A 22,103-nucleotide genomic window follows, 5' to 3' on the forward strand; every position below is an offset into this window, starting at 1 on the left:
TAATTTATTATTTTAATTGGGAAATAAACCACAATTTACCTTGCAAAATGATTTTATTGACGTTTCCACTTCCACTTCGGAGGTCGTTATCTAAATACAAAATATTGTAAGTCGAAACGTCGATAACATCATTTTTCAAGTTAAATTGTAGCTAATTTCCCAATTAGAATAGTAAATTATATAAGTGCCACAAAAAATAGCTTCAGAACAATATTAAGGTTTGGTCAAATCAACAAAAACTATTCCACAAACAGATGCAAGTGCAAGACGGCAATTATATTTCGCAATTCTAACGCCCTTTTCATACTTTACGACTTCGGTCATCACGACAAACGGTCGTAACGACAGTTCGTCATACATTCCATTAGTCCAATACAGTAATATACGGAGCCTTTTCCACAGGACGACCACGACCAACTTAGTCCTGTCGCCAGTAGGGGTACAACGGCCTCCTTAATTCAGATGGACTTACCCAAGTTTTCTTTATGTATTTTGACCCGTAGAACACGAATTTTTTGGGTAACAGTCGATCCAGATGTCGGTAAGATTGTTATAAACAAAGAACTTGAGGAATCACATAACAGCGATTTTACGCAAAACAAAACATTTTTTTGTATTTTTTGGGTCATTTTTACATTTTTACATTTTTAAGGCACTCATGTGAATTACAGAATTCGCTTCGCTCATTCTGCAAACTTTCAGATTGTACTTTAAAATTGTACTATTAACACTTATATCATAAACAACTATTAAATATAATATTAATCACAGGCTATTTATAATTATTATTCAAACGATATATCTTTAATATCGTATAAATATCTTTCATAGTTCCTATCTATGAATTATTTAAAAAATAATAAAACCCACAGATTTTCAAATCAAGATGTTTTGGACTTCTGGAATATTCTATTTAGACGGACTTTAGGTTCGTCTGCTTAAAACCGGCAACACTGAGCTGCAAGGTTCCATAAGTTATACAGTACGTCAATCGTTCAGCTGGACATAGGAAACATTCATTGTGTATATTTAGATACATAAATACATACATTGTATTATATTGAGATAATTGTGGCAACTGAGCCCTCTCGATAATAATATGGTTGTTAACATCAAATACAATAGACGATCGTCTTATGTATTTGTTAGCATTAAGGGGCATTAACCTCAAAATTGACAAATCATTTCGACTGACACAAATAAACGTCAAAATATGACAATGTACATAGTAGCTAAATATTTTGGCCTAAGGGAATGGGAAAACTGTTTAGTTTTGAAATTAGTTTTTAACCAAAAATATTTTAAAAATTACAGTAAAATTATTAAGTCATTAATCATAAAGAACTTTGTTTTTGATTTATTTATGGACAGCCTTAGTTCAAAACTCACTCATTCTATTCGTTTTACAGCTCTATTGCACCAAAAACTCGTAATCGAACAGAAGCTTCAATTAAACCTGGGTTAGCGCAGTTGCCACAATTATTTCCTATGTCCAGCTGAACGATTTACGTACTGTATATTGGGATATGCTGCCCACACTGCAAAGTGAATTCATTCAAAATTTTACTGGCTATTGCTTCCAGATCTTCATAAATAATATATAAATACACCATCTGGTCTATAAATAGCATTTTTTCTTGATTAATTGTAATTTATTCCTGTTGTGAATCTAACCCATTAAACTAAAATTTCACTGCAAGTACTTACAGGTTTTTAAATACAATTTGTGACTACTGTTAAAGCTTTCGATGTATAGGAATAAAGAACACATTTATTACTTACTAAATATTGACACGTTTGTTCGCAGTAAAATTATCCTTATATTATTACGTTTTAATAGAAGTTTGACAGTGCTATTTAACTGTTTAAGTTTGCTGTAGTATATCTGAACTAACTGTTATGACATATCTAGTGCACCAGAGGCGCCAAGAATACGCTATTCGGGATGTGGCAATTTCCAAACTTATCCTTCGATATACTGAACGTTTTATCTAAAGTTGGTAATTAAGATTCATTAATGTGTTTTCAAAATTGTACTTGACATAATGCTACTTTAGTGCATTTAAGTTACATTCTGATATCACATACTAGGTAAATATTTTCAAGTTATGTACATTACTAAAATGACGTAAAATATCGATAAAATTATACATGATCATAGCAAAATACTCCTTAGCCAGATGAGCATTTGTGGCTATAACAATTTTTTCAGATATTTTGCGAAAATATATAAAGGTGTCAAACTGATCATAAATATTATAGATGTTAATGGAATCAAGAAGAGTCTTGAAAGATGAACAGAAAAATTATATGGTCGAGAGTAAGAGGAGGAAAGCACTTGGAGAATTGGGATGAGTTGAATAAAGGCACCATATTGTACGATTTGTAAAATTCGGAGACTGTTATAGCCGGAATATGTCCAGTGAAAAGAAGACAATAAAAAACAAAGACATTGTTACACGAAGGAGAAAGGGGGACCTAAAACGGGATGGTTGAATAACGTGAAAAATTACCTGAAAACTAAGAACGTAAGTCAATGGAAGAGAAGGACACAAAAGAGAGGTCTGGATAAAACGATATAGCCAAGCAAAGATTCATCCAGGGTTATGAGGCCATGAGAAGAAGAAGAAGACGACGAAGAAGCTCAATATAATATCTACTTTGCTTAATGTATATATTAGTCAAACGATATCTCTTTTCCAGTTTCCACTCGTTTTATGAATTTAAATTGAAACCAGTGACAGATAAAAATAATATAAATGTAGAATAAAAATTGAGTTAATAACTCAACTTTAACTAAAATAAGATCTAATATAAAAACTTATTAAACACACAAAAATAAATAAATAAGAAGTTCAATTGAAATTAGAGTGATTGACACAAGTAATTTTATTGAAAACAGAATACAAAATGGAAAACAAAGAAATAAAAATACTTTGTCACGCAGACGAAGCGATATTGATGCTCAAGACGAACAACAGTTTTCATAGCTCTACTCTACGTCCCTGTTCTGCACATTGGTACCAAAAAATAAATACTATTGCGGAGGATAAGCAAGTAGTTAAGTTATGCCTTCATTAAAAAATATTCATTTTCATTTATTCATTCATTCATTCATTCAATAAAAAAGTTCATTTGATATACATCCGTACCATTCTCTCAGGTTGCGTAGCCACGATATTCTGCGTCTCCCTATCCTTCTTTTTCCTTGACTCTTTCCCTGTATAATCAATAGGAGCAAGTTGTATCTCTCTCCACGTGTAATATGTCCTAAATATTCTTATTGTGATGGTATTTAAGATTTAAATTTCTTTTATTTATCTTTCTCAGGACCTCTTTGTTTGTGACGTGTTCAGCCGTGACAGCTCGAATGTTTCTAGTTTTTTTCATTGGTGCCGCATTCAAGGTCCAAGCTTCCATTCCATAAAACAAAGTCGAGAAAACGTAGCACCTAGCTAACCTAAGTCTTAGCTCCAACTGGAAACCTCTTATGCGGAGCACTTTTCTTACATTATACGTAGGCCCCTGTATTGCTTGGAGGCCTTTACTATTTACACAGTCTTTTCTTGTTCTTACCCCTTTATACGTAATCTGGGGATCTCGTGAGGTGAAGACTGCCACACCAGAACCGTTACGTTTATTTAATATATGTAATATTTAAGATGGATATAATACCTCCTAATAATAAATACGACAGTTGATTCGAGAACTCGTTATTACAAAAACAACAGAAGTAAAGAAAACATAAGACAAAATTAAAATATCAACAACAGGTTTCACTGACATAGAAAAAAAAAACGAAATATAAATATTTACCTAACTACTAAAGTGTATAGGTTACATATGTATCATCCTAATATAGTAGAGGCTAAGACAATGAAGGCTCAAGCAAAATTTCATTTTGTTAGTTTGTTAGTTTGTTGATATTAAGAGAAAGGGGTTCTAATGAGGAAGGTTTCACATTTAAATAAGTGTCTATTATTATTTTAATAATGGATCCTGTATCTAGGATAAGGCAAAGAGAATGATGATGATCCTGTATCTAGGACTTTCCTGTTTTCTATACAAAAACTACAGTAAAGTTAATCTAATGTATTTAAAGTTTTAAAATGTGTATCTTTAAACGCTAAAGATAAGACGTGTTGATGGAACGACGAACTACTTTGCAGCTGAATACTAAGACAAAACCGAAAAAGATAAGAATCTGAGCAAGAAAATACCATCGTGCATTTAAGAAAACGATTCGACTGCACTACAAAATGGTCTACTGAAATCAGCAGTAAGTAAGATTCAGATAAGCTTGATTATTTCCAATTTCCGGTAAAAGCGGCAAACGATAAACAAAAAGATGAATATCGAAAGGGGGAGGGTGAGAAAGTGAGGCGGAATATTAAATTATAATTTATCTAGCATAACAGATAAAATATATAAGCAATGAATTTTTTCTACCAGGTAAATACTTAAAGTATCTGTTTCTACGCAAAATAAAATCATCTACAAGTACACCGCTGATTATTACTTATGAAAATCAGGTTTTTCTGTTTTGAACCACCATTATCATTTCACCATTACGTGCTTAAAGCTATTGGAAATCCAGGATAAAATACAATATCTTTCCCATAATTTAAAGCCCATATTCTAAAACGTTTCCTTCTGATTCGAGGTTTAAAGACGATCACGTGAAATCTCATCGTGTCAAAGTGCTTTTATCTGAATTATTGTTTCTACACTATAATAATATGGTGAAATTCATATTATGAAATCACCGGTAAAACGCATTAGGTCGGGATCCCGCGTATGAAAAAAAGTTGATTAATTGCAAGCTGAAAATTTGTTAATAGCTTAAGGGTGTCTAGTCGGATAAACTTTGATATATGGGAACACTGGAACAGGGGCAGTTTTAATTGTGGAACAGGTTAAAAATTTGGAAAACTCTCATGCAAAAATCAGACTGCTATTTATCACCTGTCATAATTCCTGTCATTTGACATACTCTACATGTTCCACTCATTAAACGCCCATTTGGTCATAAATAGCAGTCTGATTTTTGCATGAGAGTTTAATCTCTGTTCGGAGAGTTTAAGTCTGTTCTGTCGGACAAAATACATGTGCCGTTTTCGTGGTCTGACCGTTCCAAATTTATTTTTAAGCTGTTCCACAATTAAAACTTCCCCTGTTCCAGTGTTCCCATATATCAAAGTTTGTCCGACTAGACACCCTTAAGCTATTAACAAATTTTCAGCTTGCTATTAATCAACTTTTTTTCCATACGCGGGATCCAGACCTACATTGCTTAAAAACCTTTCTTTTTAAACCAGCTGGAATATTAGACTTGAAAATTTTGTTTGATCTACCAAAGGCAGCACACGTGTCCGGTTTACGCGAATCTCATGTCCTATATTTGTAAGCTATTTGGTGGTGGACCAGTAGTGATGTATGGTAGCTAAACGTGAACGATAGCAAAAGCAAATGAATAGGGACTACGTGTTTGGGAAAGAAAAATCCTAAGAAAGATTTTTGGGCCTGTGCTTGATGAACGACAAGAACTAACAGATAGCTCTAAGAACTATACCCAGGCGCCAACATAATAATAGAAATAAAAAGTCCAGAAAACTCCAATGGGTAGGAAGGACACCTCAGAAGACATTCTGACCAAAAACCAGTAAGGCTGGTATGGGAAGAGGTCCCAACTGGAAGGAGACCACGCGGACACCTTCGTCTTCGGTGGCGAGATAATATAGGAGGACCCCTGAAAGCTATGGGCGTGGAGAACTGGACGGAGGTTGCTTAAGTCAGAGAAGAGTGGAAACATGTGGTCGAGACAGCTAAAATCCACGAAGGGTGTAACGCCACTTAATAATATTAACTTAATAATATTACTTGGTGGACAGTATGGCTTTCAATTTAAAGAAAGTAGCATATAGTAACGAAACGAATTTAACGTAGATATTCACCGTAAATGGTAGGAAATGAGAGAAACATATTTAAAATGGTAAAGTGATATTGGGTCCCCGAAATATCTCATCTTGTCCAAAATTAAATAGTGGAACTAACTCAAGAGGAGAATTCAATATTGAAGCGAAACTTATTGGTTTTATTTGACCTGTCGTCTTTTTTAACATTTGAAAAATGTGCTAAAACAATCAAATTTGGGCGAAGGGATTTAAATGATAGCTTATTATTTTTGTTGGGTATAAGCCATAAAATTTTACTTTAAAATTTATTTTAACGTAATAATTTCCACTTCTGAAATCGTATTTGAAATAGAAAACATCAATAAATAAAATTTATTATTTTTTCGTTTTTTGAGAACGATTTCTGAATGGATATTTCGACTTTTTACAATTGCGTGCTTAAAGTTGCACGAAATCCAGGATAAAATAAAATATCCCTCCCACATTTTAAAGTCCAGATTCTATAACGTTTCCTTTTGATTCCAGGTTTGAACACGATACCGTGAAATTTCATCATGTCAAGGTCCTTTTGTCAGAGTTAGTGTTTCTACACCATATGAAAGAACCGGTAAAATGCATTGCTTAAAAACCTTTTTCTTTAAACAAGCTGGAATATTAGACTTCAAAATGTTGTTTGATCTACCAAAGGTAGCCCATGTGAGACCTATTTTCCTTTGTATTTCAATTGCCTCATTATCTCAGTCTAAGCGAATCTTATGCCCTATATTTGTAAGCTATTACTTGGTGGTGGACAAGTAGTGATGTATGGTAGCGAAGCTTGGACGATAACGAAGGCAAACTAAGAGAGACTACGTATTTTTTTCTTCGTTATCTTTCTACTACGAGAGAAAAATCCTAAGGAAGATTTTTGGGCCTGTGCTTAATGAAGCAACAGGACAATATATGATAAGAATCAACAAATAGCTCGAAGAACTATACCCAGACGCCCACATAACAATAGAAATAAAGTACTGAAAACTCCAATGGCAGAACACCTCAGAACACATTCTGACTAAAGGACAGTACGGATGGTATGGGAAGAAGTCTTAACTGGAAGAAGACCACGTGGACGCCCTCGACTCGGGTCGCGAGATAATATAGCAGGAGACCTGAAAGCTATGTGCGTGAAAAACTGGATAAAGATTGCTCAAGACAAATAAGAGTAGAGGCATGTTGTTGAGTCGGCTAAAACCCAAGAAGGTTTGTAACTCCAAGAACGTATTACTTGGTAGATGCTATGGCTTTTAGTTTGAACAAGGTAACAGTATCGGAACAAATTTAACGTAGATATTCACTTTCAACGATAGGCAGTGAGAGAAACATATTTAAAACGGTAGAGCGATATTAGGTCCCCGAAATATCTTTCGTGCAAAATTGAATAGAGGAATTAACTTAAGAGGAGAAGTTCAATATTGATCCCAGACTTTTTGGTTTTATTTGATCTGTCGCCTTTTTTAGCATTTGAAACGTGCTAAGGTAATTAAATTGGGACGAATGGATTTAAATGACAGCCTACTATTTTTATTGGGTATAAGTCACAATTTTACTTTAAAATAAGTTTATTTTAACGTTTGGATTTCCGCTGTCGTACTCAAAATACAAAACGTTAATAACTAGTATAATAACTAAATAAAAAATATGAAAAACAATATTTTTAAGAAACGTTTTTTTTTTAGTTAAAATTGACTAAAATTAAAAATATTATAAAAAAAATCAACTTAAAACCAAAAATAAAAAAAAAATGAAAAAAATCTAACACATTCGTCAAAGAAAAGCGTGGCGCGTCTTCATCAAATAAACGGTTTTCGCCCCACGCTTTTGTTTAACGAATGTGTTAGATTTTTTAATTTTTTTATTTTTTTTGCTTTTTGGTTAATTTTTTTATAATATTTTTTGATTTTAGTCAATCGTTACTAAAGAAAAGCGTTTCTTAAAAAAATCTTTTTCATATTTTTTTATTTTTTACTTTTTACTCTTACACTTTTCAAGCATTAAAATATATCGTCATGTTTATTAAAATATGTATAAAACATATGAGCTACAAACATGGAAAGTAGTCGGAATCGGCAAAAAATTTGAAACTTTATTGTTTATTTATGAAGCATAACGTAAACAATTTACGTAAAAAATGAAATATATTTATAGTTCATATAATTAGCTACAATCTGTAAAAGTTTCAAATTTCTTCATTGTAAAAAACAAGAGAATTTACGCATTTTCGGTTAAAATCGTTTTTTTTATTTAAACATTAACAAACATAAAAAAAATGTTTGACTCTTCGTGTATTGTTCCCTCAAATGCATATATGTATCTGCAAATTTTTAGTCATTGCATTGAAGAAAAAGCAGTCAAATTAACGTCCTAAGATTTGACCCAAACGATTGAACTAAAGAAAATCGTTTAATTAATACGCCAAAACGAATTCTAATGTTAATTGTAGCACAAAACGTCTCTACCGGTGGTTTTTCTAAGACTACGATAAAAACACGAATTTTTTGAATTCCAGTTTTGGTTGAAGTTTTGTTTCGTATCGTATTGAAATTTGACACGAATTAGCGCCGATTTTTTTAAACAAATATATGAGCGTTCAAAATTTGAAATTATATTGTTTATTTATGAAGCATAACGTAAACAATTTACGTAAAAAGTGAAATTATGTATAGTTTATATCATTAGCTACAATCCGTAAAAATTCAAAGTTTCTACATTATAAAAAACAAAAAAATTTAGGCATTTTCCATTAAAATAATTTTTTTATTTAAACAATTATTAATAAACATAAAAACATTTTATTGACTATTCGTGTATTGTTCCAGCGCGAATGCATATGTCTGTAAATTTTCATTAATTTGAATTGAAGAAAAGGCACTCAAATTAACGTCTAAAAATTTGACGCAAACTATTGAACTAACGAAAAGCGTTTAATACAAGTTATTAATGTTTTGTATTTTGAGAAAGGTTTCGGAAGTGGAAATTTCGTGGTTTTACAATGTCGTGCTTAGAACGAAAAGTGCTTTATACGAAATCCAGGATAAATTCCTTTCCACATTTTAAAGTCCAGATTCTAAAACGTTTCCTCTTGATTCCAGGTTTAAAGACGATCACGTGAAATCTGATCGTGTCAAGGAGCTGAACCCTGACGAAGTGGACATCAAATGGAACGGCATCGTAGGGGATTTAGTATCGGGGGCAGCGCACATGTCTTTCGCGGCTCTCAGCGTTTCCAGCATCAGAAGCGAAGTGATAGATTACAGCGTCCCGTATTTCTTTAGTGGCGTCTCGTTTTTGGCGGCTCCACAACAGAAATCCGAGATACCACTAATGGCTTTCTTGTTACCTTTTTCGCCGGAGTTATGGATCGCTATATTTACAAGTGAGTATGTTTGTTATTGGTTCCAGTTTCAATCTGGAAAATAGGTAATTGGTATAAAAATATATTTTGTAAATTATTCTATACATATTTTTAATGCATGGGCTTCCAGGTTAGCTATAAAAAACGTAAGCAGAAATCTCGTAACGCGACAATTCGTAACTGGACAAGTGGTAACGGACAACTCGTAACGGCGACAGCTCGTAACAGCGACACTTCGTAACGGCGACTAATTCGTAACGTCAAAATTGAATTATTCTTTTTGTTAACGTGGAAACTAACTGTTATTACAGTTAGTTTCTAACTAAAAGAAAATTTAGAGCTCGGCGGGATAATCCACAAAACACCGCACGGCTAGTGCAAGCTGCTCTTGAAGGATAGAGCAACCTACCACAACAAAATTTTAATAATTAGATTAGGATCGTGCCCACGCAAACTGAAGCTTGCATAAGGACTAGAGGTGATAGCACTGACTACCAAGAAAAACAAAAAAAAAATAAAAACAATATAAACATTACTCGTTTTACATTGAAATTTTTTATGCTAATGGGTCTATTGTATAAAAAGAAGTATTTGCTTTTACTTCCTCGTATTTAATTATTTACTTAATACAAAATAAATAAAGCATTAAAGAAATGATTTTATTCAATTACTATTAAGTAAATACTTAAATATTTGTAAGTAAAAGCAAACACTTCTTTTTATTCAATAGACCCATTGACTGTAATACAACTAGATCCAATTTGTTTCTTAAATACTTTATTGTTTTATTAATTGTTATGTATTTGTTTTTAAATTGCTTTAAAATAAATATTGTTTGACTTCCTGTGTTCGTTTTTTAAAATTGGCCCGAAATAATAAGAAATATCAGATGATACCATATAAGTTTTGGTGTGTGTACATCCAAATTGTCAACAGTTTTATTTCACGAATTATGAAGTAAATTTTTAACAAAAATGTAAATTTAACAACATTGTTTATTATGTAAATCGGGCCACTCTGTTAAATAATAGCATATTTTTAACGATTACGACTTTTTTGATTAACTGTTACCAAACTCGTGTAATGAGACTGCCAAGTGTATCACTACTCATACGCTTATATAACGTACCTGGCGAATACTAAGGGTCTTCATATTTTACTCTTTTTTAACTTGTCTTGAGAGTGAAATATCTATAATCTTTCTTATCAGTCTTTCCTCTCTGACTCTTGTTACTTCCAACCCCGAATGATTACTAGGTTTCCGAGGACAGTCGGGTTATTATATGTCGTTCTATTACACACACTAGGAAGGCAACGGAAAAGCACCTAGGGCCTAACTTTCCCAAGAAACAATCATAAAAATGGCTGATAAACATATCGGCCCCAAGTACGGGCGCTCTACTAGCTAGAAGCTTGAATACACCTTCTGACCTGACGAAAGGAAAATAGGTACATGGAATGTAAAAAGCACGTACGAACCAAGAAAGATTAACAACACCATAAAAGAAATGATGCACCTAAATATAAGTATCGTTGGAATAAATGAAAGGAAATGGCCAGAGTATGGAAAAGTAACTGCAGACGATCACATTGTATATGATTTAATAAACCGTAAATTTTGTGTACGCGTTGGTGACTGTTATTCCTCAATGTTTAGTGTATACAGTGGCGTTCCGCAGGGTTCAGTGTTGGGGCCGATTTTGTTCCTAGTGTACGTTGCTGATCTGCCAATTCACCTTAAAAGTAACATGTCGCTTTTCGCTGATGACACAAAGTTATATGCAAATCCCTTTTCTGGTTACAATCAATTACAGACCGACCTTCAAGAGGTTGCTAAGTGGGTAGACGATTGGTGCTTGCAATTAAACACATCCAAGTGTGCAGTTCTACATTTAGGTAAAAACAATCCAAGGAATCGGTATGTACTTTCAAATGTTTCTCTAAAAACTGTTTCGCAGCAAAAAGACTTGGGTGTACTTGTGACGGAAACATTATCTTGGTCTGAACATATCCAGTCGGTATGCAATAAAGCTAGAACATCAGTTTACTTATTATCTAAGACTTTCTCTAAGATATCGCCAAAAAATTTTGTTGCTCTCTTTAGTGTATATGTAAGACCTATTTTAGAGTTTGCCGGACCCGTGTGGAATGTCGACTGGCAAAGGGATTCTGATCGACTTGAATCTGTGCAAAGATGGGCAACAAGAATTCCTTATGGCCGTCGTCGTCCTTCCTACGAAGAACGGTTAACCTACTTAAATTATCCTACATTTATGGACCGACGACTTCGTGGGGATTTAATAATTGCTTATAGAGCGTTACAGGGAAGGTTTGGGATAGATCTATCACATCTCTTCCTTTTGAGTAACGACCTTAGATTGCGGGGTCATCCATACAAATTAGCCAGACAACAGTTTCACAGTAAATGTCGTGAGAACTCTATATCCAATAGAATATTTTATACCTGGAACTCACTTCCACACGACGTCGTCGGGGCTGTATCTGTAAATTGCTTCAAAAATAAATATGACTCTTTTAGTTCTGTACCACGGGAACAATAATTTTTCTTTTCTTAAATTAAATTAATTTATAAGTCGTATGTAGTCTTAAGTTTAGGTTTCTTTTTGCATAGTTCTTTTTAGTAAAATGGAGCTATATAGGTCCTAGACCTCGGCTCCTTTTCCTTCTTTAATAATAATAATAATAATAATAATATTATTCAGGAGAAGGCTGTTTAAAACACAAAAATTGCGTAGCAGTAATTGTGGCGAAGAAAACAGGTAAAGCTGTAAAAAACGTCACAACTTTCCCAGACAGGAAAATAATGTTACAAATACAAACAACAACAATAAATGTAAATCTACTTCAAGCATAAGAAGGAAATTGGACAATTTTATTGTCATTACATGTGGTTGGATTTTTTAAAGTAAATTACGTGATATTCTTGTTCTCATGATCATTTTTCAGTGCGTTATTAATTATGACGTCATATACTGTATTGGGTGTGTCGAGACTTATTTCATGTAATTATTGACGAATCTGACAGATGCCACAATCGTACTTAGCCATAGGTGAAAATTACTTGTGGAATTAAACTAATTAGTAATTTAGTAGATTTGATTTTTACACAATATGTTAACATGTAGGTATTTTTTATAAAGGGGAATAAAATTAAAAAGTAAACAATATTGTTAATTAAATTTATAAATATGGAAACATTAAAAAATGACACAAAACTATCCATAAACTGTGTTTTTATCTTCTTCTCTAGGTGCTGTCTCCGCTTCAAAAGTCGGTAATCATCAGAGCGATCTTTATTTCTGAAACCGCGGCTCTAAATAATTCATTGTTATTACATCCAAACCAGTTCCTAAGGTTCTTCAGCCATGAGTTACGTCTCCTTACTATGGATCTTTTTCTTGCATAATGACCTGGAGTATTAGATATACATCTCTCATCACATGTCCCATATATCTCAGTTTTCTTCTTATTTGTTAGTTCTCGTTCCTTATGCGTAAGTCTCATTACCTCCACGTTGGCTATTCTATCTACTCATGAGATATTTAGCACTCTTCGGTACATCTCGAATGTCTCTAGTCTCCTCACGCCAATGACTAACTTTTAACGAACTAAATTCTAAACCAAAACACAAAATAATGCACAAAGACGTTGTGAAACACAAGTGAAGTCGAATTCGAAATTTCAAAATGACAGGTACACAAAATACTGACCTGAATAATAACCGTCACTTGACTCTTTGACACTTCTAAAAAATGGCCAAAATGGACGAAGTTTTCGTCAAATGTTCGTAATACGTGTATTTGATTGGCTAGAAAAAACGCGCATTCTAAATATCAACGAATCAAACGTAGGTTAGGAATAGACATCTTATGTATATAACCATTGTAATGCTGCATTATTTTTGTGTTTAATCACGGAGCTACCGCTTTTTCCGTCTCATCTAACTTAATGCATTAGAGAGAAATCGAAAAACTGTGACGCACTGAAAAATGATCATGAGAACAAGAATATCACGTGAACCACTGCATTAAAGACTCATAGAGTACCCCTAGTTAAGTCATTACGGTGTACACCAAAAATAGTGGAAACTCTACTGATCATGGGAATCGGATACCAAGATCCGGCAGAGAGAGAAAAGCACAAGACTACAAGGCTCACTCGGTCGTAAACCTGCAAAATCCTTCTACAAAAATGCGGAAACCAACAACTTTAAGAGTTGCAACGTGGAATGTGAGAAGTTTGTTCTCTGCAGGAAAACTGGATAATGTTGAACAAGAAATGAATAGACTAAACATCGATGTTTTAGGAATCAGCGATACACAATGGCCAGGATCCGGGAAATGTTCAACACGAAATGATGGCGTATTTTATTACTCCGGAATCGACAACAACACCCATCGGTACGGAGTTGGAATCATCATTTCAAAGAAATGGAAAAATTCTCTGATTACCTGTACTCCTTACTCAGAACGCTTAATATTAATACAAATTAAAGAAAGACATAGGTAACTTTATAAATCTTATTCAAGCCTATGCACCAACAGCAGATAAAGATGACGATGAAATAGAACAATTCTACAACGACTTAGAAGAAATGCTGAAAGCAATAAAAAAGCAACACATTAACATAATAATGGGCGATCTTAATGCCAAGGTCGGTCAAGGTAAGGTAGGAGAACATGTAGGAAACTATGGACTTGGAAACAGAAACGACAGAGGAGATCGATTGATTCAATTTTGCCAGAGCGAAGACTTCGTAATAACAAACACCCTTTTTAAATTACCTCCTCGGCGATTATATACATGGACATCTCCACAACATACCAAAGAAAAAATAGTGAGAAATCAAATAGACTACATTCTGATAGCAAGAAGGTATCGTAATGTTGTTAAATGTACTAAGACGTACCCAGGAGCTGATATAGGCTCAGATCATAATCCGGTAGTTACTGTGATAGAGGTGAGACCAAAAAAGATAAGGAGACCACAAAGAAAGACACTAGATTTAGTTAAACTTAGAAACAAAAATATACAACAAGAAACAGGAGAAGAAATAAATGAAAACCTCAGTTCAGTGCAACAACAAATTAACGATACAGATAACGTTAACCAAAAATTAAAGTACATAAATACAGCTATACAAACAGCAGGAAAGAAACATCTGACAAAAACGACAACAAAGAACAAGGGGTGGATGACACAGAACATACTAGACTTGATGGAACAAAGAAGAAATATGAAGAATTACCTAGACAAATACAAAGAAATAAACAAACACATAAAAAAGAGAATAAAAGAAGCCAAAGAGGCGTGGATTAAAGAACAGTGTGAAGAAATGGAAACCTATGAGAAAAAGTACGATGCGTTCAATATGCACAAAAAAGTAAAAGAGATAACAGGAAGCATAAAGAAATGCCAAATAGGTAAACTTAAAGACAAAGATGGAAACCTTATTGTAGATCTAGAGAATAAAATAAAAAGATGGACAGAATACCTGAATGAATTATTTGAAGACGATAGAAACAACTTAACTCAGATAATCAATGCAACTGGGCCAGACATATTGAAAGAAGAAGTAGAATACGCAATAAGAAACGCTAAAAATGGAAAAGCAAACGGACCTGATGAAATCCCTACAGAACTGCTGAAGCTTTTGAGTGTTCAATCCGTAACCATAATATTGCATATATTCAATACAATATACAGTACTGGTATAATACCACAAGAATGGTTGCTGTCTACGTTTGTCACCATACCGAAGAAAACTAAGGCAGTGCAATGTTCAGATCATCGAACAATCTCCTTGATGAGTCACCTGCTTTAAATATTTCTTAGAGTCATCCACAACCGAATCTATCAAAATCTAGACATCGATATTAACGATACACAGATGGGATTCAGAAAAGGATTAGGTACAAGGGATGCTCTCTTTGCCCTGAACGTTCTAACACAGAGATGCCTAGATGTTAACCAAGAGGTACACGCCTGCTTTATAGACTTTGAAAAGGCCTTTGACAAAGTACGCCACAGTAAACTCAAAGAAATCCTGGAGAGTAAGAACATTGACACCAGAGACATACAAATAATATTAAATCTGTACTGGAATCAGCGAGCTAATATAAAAATAGAAGACCAAACATCGGACGAAATAGAAATACGTAGAGGGGTACGACAGGGTTGTATATTGTCACCGCTCTTGTTTAATATCTACAGCGAACAAATATGCCAAGAAGCTCTCTCATATGCAAACGAAGGGATAATAGTCAATGGAGAAGTTATCAATAACATTCGATATGCTGACGATACTGTGATAATGGCAAGAACAGCGGAAGATCTACAACATCTAGTTGAAAGTATGAATGAGATATGTAATAACTACGGCATAAGGATGAACGCCAAAAAAACCAAATATATGACCTTCAGTAAGAATCCAATAAATGACACTAGTATCACAATAAACGGTACCCAACTTGAAAAAGTAAACGAATACAAATACTTGGGAACCCTTATCAATGAAACAGGTGACCAAAATCACGAGATAAAAAGACGTATTGAAATTGCCAGGTCTACTTTTATAAAAATGAAAAAATTATTTTGTAATCGTGATATTAGTATTCATCTACGAACTAGAATGTTAAAGTGCTATATATTCAGTACTTTGCTCTACGGTGTTGAGTCATGGACTCTTAAACAGAGGAATATTAAAAATCTTGAAAGCTTTGAGATGTGGTGCTACCGCCGTATACTAAGAATAAGTTGGGTGGATAAAATTACAAATGAAGAAGTAATACGCAGAATAAATAACAAGCCAGAAGTTCTACTGAATATAAAAAAGACAAAATTTGAATACTTAGGCCACCTGATGAGGGGACAAAAGTACACATTCCTACAAAACATAATGCAAGGAAAAATCCAAGGACGAAGAAATCCAGGCCGTAGAAGAATGTCCTGGATGAGAAATTTGAGAGAGCGGTTTGGCTGTACCACTAACGAATTGTTCAAAACAGCAGTAAATAAAATTAGAATTGCCCTAATGATATCCAATCTCCGATAGGAGAGGCACTCAAAGAAGAAGAAGACGTGATATCACTTTCCTTTACATATCCTCCTGTATATTCTTCTACTTTTTTCTATCCTACCTTTGCGTTAAAGTCTCCCGTTTTTATTGTTATATCCTGCGTTTTTATGGATATTACAATCTATGCCTTCGTAAAAACTTTTAATATCGTTTTCTGGCTTCTCCGTGATTGGAGCATAAACTAGTAGGTATTGTCATTTTAGTTTTGCATATAGCCGCTTAGAGGGCGCCACCACTAAAACCTTCCAACACAAACGTAACTTCAATCTTTTTTTGACATAAATCGAGAATTTCATTGCGATACAGTAAGTCGTGTAGATACAGTGAATTTTTGAAATTAGCGAGTCGGTCGAAAAATGGATCTTAGCCAAGAACATTTTCGAGCAATAATTTTTTACAATTTTCGGAGAGGATTATCCCAACAGCAATGTCACGCTGAAACGATTTCTGTGTTTGGGAATGAAGCATCACACCAGTCAACTATTTCCCGCTGGTATTGCGAATTTCAACGTGATCGCTAAAGTCTCAGCGACGAATCCAGGCCAGATCCATCCAAAACATCAGTCAAGCGGCAAAACATTGATGCGGTTCGTCAGTTAGTTGAAGATGACCGTCGTGTAACATACCGGGAAATAGAGGCATCATTGGGCATTTTAAAGACCTCAATCCAAAAGATCCTACATGAAGAACTGTGTGTTAGGAAGTTGGTTTGCCGTTGGATCCCTCATTTGCTTACAGAAGAGCAAAAAGCGGTTCGCGTCAATTGGTGTCAAAAAACATTGGAACGGTTCAACAAAGAAAGCTCAAAAAACGTTTATAGTATTGTTAGTGGCGATGAATCTTGGATTTACTCCTAGCAAACTGGAAAATGAACGCCAATCCGCTGTGTGGGTGTTTCAATATGACGAAAAACCAACAAAAGTGATCCGTCCTCGAAGTGTGTCAAAAACTGGTCATGTGACAACAATTGATCTATAAGATCGAAGAACGGTTATTTCTGATTGGTATATAACCGTTTGTTTACCAGAAGTTATAGCGAAACTCCGACAAAGCAACACACAACTGCGAATCATCCTACACCATGACAATGCAAGCGCTCACACTGCCCAAAAGACAATACAGCTTTTGCAGCTTCAAAACATCGAATTGTTAAACCATCCATCGCATAGCCCTGACCTAAGTCTCAACGACTTCTTCACGTTTCCAAAGATCAAGAATTCAATGCGTGGGCGGCGATTCTAGTCGCCAGAAGAAGCCATCGATGCCTTTAAAACGGCCATTTTGCAGGTGTCCGCTGAAGACTGAAATAACTACTGTTTTACCAATTGGATTGAACGTAATGCAAAAGTGTTTCGATCTTGGTGGACTTATTTTGAAATGCAATATATTATATTAAGTATGGAGAACGGTAAGGGTTTTATACCGATCGAAGACAATTGTTTGGAGGAGGAGCGGAGCGACGACTCCAATTATTGTCTGAGATCGGTTACCCTTAACGTTCGACATGCTTATAACGTTTTTTGCACGATTAATACCATTATAAATGATAAAATTAAACATTTTCGTCATATTGACTAGTTTCATTCATTTTATCAAGATAGATACTTTGGTTGTTAGGTAGTAACTAGGGTGCATAACAACAATGGAGAATTGAGTTTTTATTTAGTTGTCAATAATTTTAAGTAAAATTTTGATTATTATAAATTAAAATCTGAGCGAAAGTGAATTTGAAGAAATTGAACGGGTTTGGGAAGAAGGGTGTTCCGCAATTATTCCCGAAAAATCCAAAATCCGTTACCAAAATACCTACCAAAGTTTTAAAAAATGGTGCGAAGGCAAGAATTTAAGAATCGAAGAAAAGACTCTATTGGCATATTTCGTTCAAAGACATATGCAGTTGAAAGCTCTTGGAAGCCTCTGGGCAGAATATTCAATGATTAAATCCACCGTTTTTCTTTATGATGGCATTGATATTTCCAAGTTTTCAACTTTGATCGCGTATTTGAAGGGAAAAAATGTTGGCTATAGGCCTAAGAAGTTTCAATATTAATAAATAATTCGTTAGTTTTCTTTATTCTTTCAAAAAATAAATTAAAATTAAGAGATTTTTTAACTCGATGGTAAGTGAATTACTTACCGTCGAGTTGGAGTACTTACCGTCGAGTTGGATTACTTACCGTCGAGTTGCTAGCAAATGTCACCTACTGACGTAAAATCTGTCACGGTAAACAGTCAAAAATTATCAATCGTGCAAGAAAGTACTTTAAGTCTATATATTTTTTTATGGCTATATATACAAAACTAAAAAGACAACCTCGTATGAGGATTATTCTGTTTGCATATGGATTGAAATTTACAACAGCTTGACTAGTGTTTTGTTTAGTATTATCTGAATACCATACGCGTATGAAGTACCGTCTTGACTTTCTGAATAATATACCATTTTATGGTTAATTGTTACATTTTCTGCATCGGGCTTTGCTAATTCTAATGTATATATGTATGTAGACTTGTAACATTGTTGAACTTGTAACAAAGTTTCTATTTCGCAAGTTTATTGCATGTTAAGGATAGGAGAGGCCTTGCAGTTTGAGATTTTTCATCTTTCTCCGGATCTTATTTTTCTAGTTCCACATAATGTTGGTTTAAAGTTTTGTTAGTCATGCATGATGATTAATTTTAAGAAAGCTCTTTGAGAGTTTAATGTATTGGTTTCCCATTGCCTTAATATCCATAAACTGTGTCTCATTTATAGAACAAAGAAAGTGCCCTTTCAGTTGACCAAACTTCCGAAAATCGGTAAATCAATAAGTGAAAGATTGATAATTCTCTTTTGAACGGCAAAATGTACGTAGCTTTACTATAAAAAGAAGCTTCCAGATTCAATAATTTTATGCTTAAACACAAAAATATAGAAGATGTATTATAGGGCAAATAAAAATGAAAAATTTTAATGGATTTTAAAAATGGCTTAAAAGACCTTTCTTCAAGTCTTTTGTAATACTATTTCATTTTTATGATGGTGCCTAACGTTACAAATAATATCGGCATCAACACACTTCACCAGTTAACGTCCATATGCTGAAGTACATATATTTTTCATCTTTCGTGAAACACATTCCAAGATATATCGTAATAAATTTAGGTCACACATTTTAAGGACACATTTCTCTAAAAGGCATTTCTAAAAACAAGTCCTAAGACATACAGTAATAACGTATATAAAGTTCGCTATAAGCTCTCGCCAACATAAATATTTTTCCTGGTACGTTTACTGCTTATATTGTATAACTAATATGAAATGACACTTCGGAAAAATCATGGAAAATAAACGTGGTTCGCAAACATCTTTCTAGTTAGGACAACAATACGGAGTGCCAAATGGGAAAATCGTATAAGATAAGAGCAAATTTTAAAAATAGTTCGTTAACCCTTTATTCACAGATTTGGATGAACGAAAAAATGATTCAATAGATAAGCAAAATAATAAACAGTAGATTACCAAATTTTTCATAAAATATCATGTTAGGGCAAAGTATGCTAAATGTGCAGTCACTCGAGCGCTTTGGGGACCTATTGGGCAGTATTGGGTTGTGATTATTTGGTCCTAAAACCAAAAAAAGTTAAGTAAAATTTTCCATTTTAGTGGGGACTTCCCATTTTTTAATTTAATTTTCCATTTCCAACAATCGTTTTTTCCTATTATAGCGCCACCTTTCTATAATTCGAAAAAATATTTCGAAAAAAAGTTGTTTATTTTTATGCAAAGAATACAAATCTGCAATAAAAAATGGGGCTTCTATTTAAGATTTTAAAGTAACCCCCCACCCCAACTCCGTCTGAAGTCGTGTTTGGTATCATTCGATAGATTTTTCAAAAATATTGAAAAAGTGTATTTTGCAGTTTTCTGATCTGATGTTTATTTCGCGAAATATCGCGGGATTTGTATTTAAAATTTTAAATTTACCCCCCACCCCTCTCCGTGGGGGGCCATGTTTGGTATCTTTCGATAGGGTACCACGTTTCTCCCCATATGCTAATCTGACGCGCTCGAGTAACTGCAAAAATCCCTGCTTGGGCTCCTCTACCATCATGATAATTCTCTATTAAAATATCATTAAGTAGCTAAATTAATGGACCCACTGATAAACAACAGCTGACATAAAGTCAATACACTCTGATTGAATGTTAAAGTATAAAAATTATTCCTAATAAGTACGACAAGAATACAATAAGAAGTTCTGACACGAACCAGATGCAAAACATAACAATAAATGACACAAGAAATCTTAGATGTAACGAAATATAGTCAACTTAAAATCTAAGATAATCGTATATAGATACAAAAAAGTGTATAAAAAATATTTTAGATATATGCCAAAGCAGAATGCCAATGGTTAAATAGTAATATACAGACATAGAAGAATAGAACAAACAAAAAAACATAACAGTTTTAACATATAGGTAACCATAACCCAAGAAGATTAAACAATTAATGCACAACAATACAAAAAGAAATCATGGAATACTAAAATAAACAAATGAGGTACTATATTTAACCAAGTCCTAGTGAAAAACGTAGATGAAAAAGAATATAATCTAATCTTATAAAATCCTAATTCGACAAGTCACTCAGTCTGTCCGGTAGGGTTTCGATATGTAAACATTGAATGACGTTTAATAAACCTAATTTTATTTTGTAATATATTTTTTATAACAGCTCCAGAATGACTGAATCGCATTAGCTAATTACGAGTTTAAAACATTTGTAGAAGTCCAAGGAAGGTTTAAAAGGTAAGAAAATATGATGAAAATGTAAAATAAAATACTAAAAATAACAATGTGATTGTCATATACACACCACTAATAAAATTTGACATCTGATGGGAAATTATTATTGTAAAGATTTTCTTCCTTTAGTCCAGAACGCCACTGCGCATCCGCTAGGAAAAATATTCCGATTTGGATTTTTTGCACAATCTTACTCAAAAAGGACCCCTTTTAACAAATTTGCATGTTGCCAGGTCCAAAAGTAAGCCAACATTTTTTTAAACGTTTTTTTTTTGTTTTTTTCCTAAAATTATTTTTTTTGCATCGAACTAAGTTTTTTTAGGTTTTTTTGTATCATTTCAAACAGAAAAGGTCTTTAGTGACTTTTGTCTAAAGTTGATAGTTCTTGACATATAAGCGATTAAAAATTTAAAAATTGCGAAATCGGCCATTTTTAACCCTCAGAAACTATGTGAAAAACTGAAAATTTCGATGTTTCCAAGGTAAGAAGATATTCTTTGAACATCGATTGATGAAATCCCGAAGAGTTTTTTGCAATACAATATCGAAAACTCCTTTGTTTTTTAATCGCCAATCAAGCGGGCGCATGACTGGCAACCGTTGCATGTATGTAATATGAGTAAATACATGCGCGGAAAAATATTTCGATTCAATTTTGTTTCACCATCTTGCTTGAAAATATCCCCTCTTAACAAATTTGTATGTTGGCAGGATCAAATAGTCAAAAAAAATTTTTAAACGTTTGTTTTTTGTTTTTCCTGAAACTATTTTTATTGTATCGGACAAATTTTTTAGGTTTTTTGGATCATTCCAAATAGAAAATATCTAAGTGACTTTTCTGTAAATGTGATAGTTTTCGAGATATAAGCGATTGAAAATTTAAAAATTGCCAAATCGGCCATTTTTA

The 22,103-nt window shown here is 33.6% G+C and overlaps 1 protein-coding gene across 1 annotated transcript in view; it reads left to right on the top strand.

Annotated features, from left to right (window-relative positions):
* Positions 1–22,103, top strand: part of LOC114324772 (glutamate receptor ionotropic, NMDA 3B-like) — a 424,994-nt gene that overhangs the window by 241,407 nt on the left and 161,484 nt on the right. The window contains 1 exon segment of the mRNA XM_050647354.1: positions 9,052–9,327. Within this exon segment, the coding sequence (XP_050503311.1) occupies positions 9,052–9,327 (276 nt within the window).

Source organism: Diabrotica virgifera, chromosome 3 (genome assembly GCF_917563875.1).
Source record: "Diabrotica virgifera virgifera chromosome 3, PGI_DIABVI_V3a".
NCBI classification, from domain to species: domain Eukaryota; kingdom Metazoa; phylum Arthropoda; class Insecta; order Coleoptera; family Chrysomelidae; genus Diabrotica; species Diabrotica virgifera.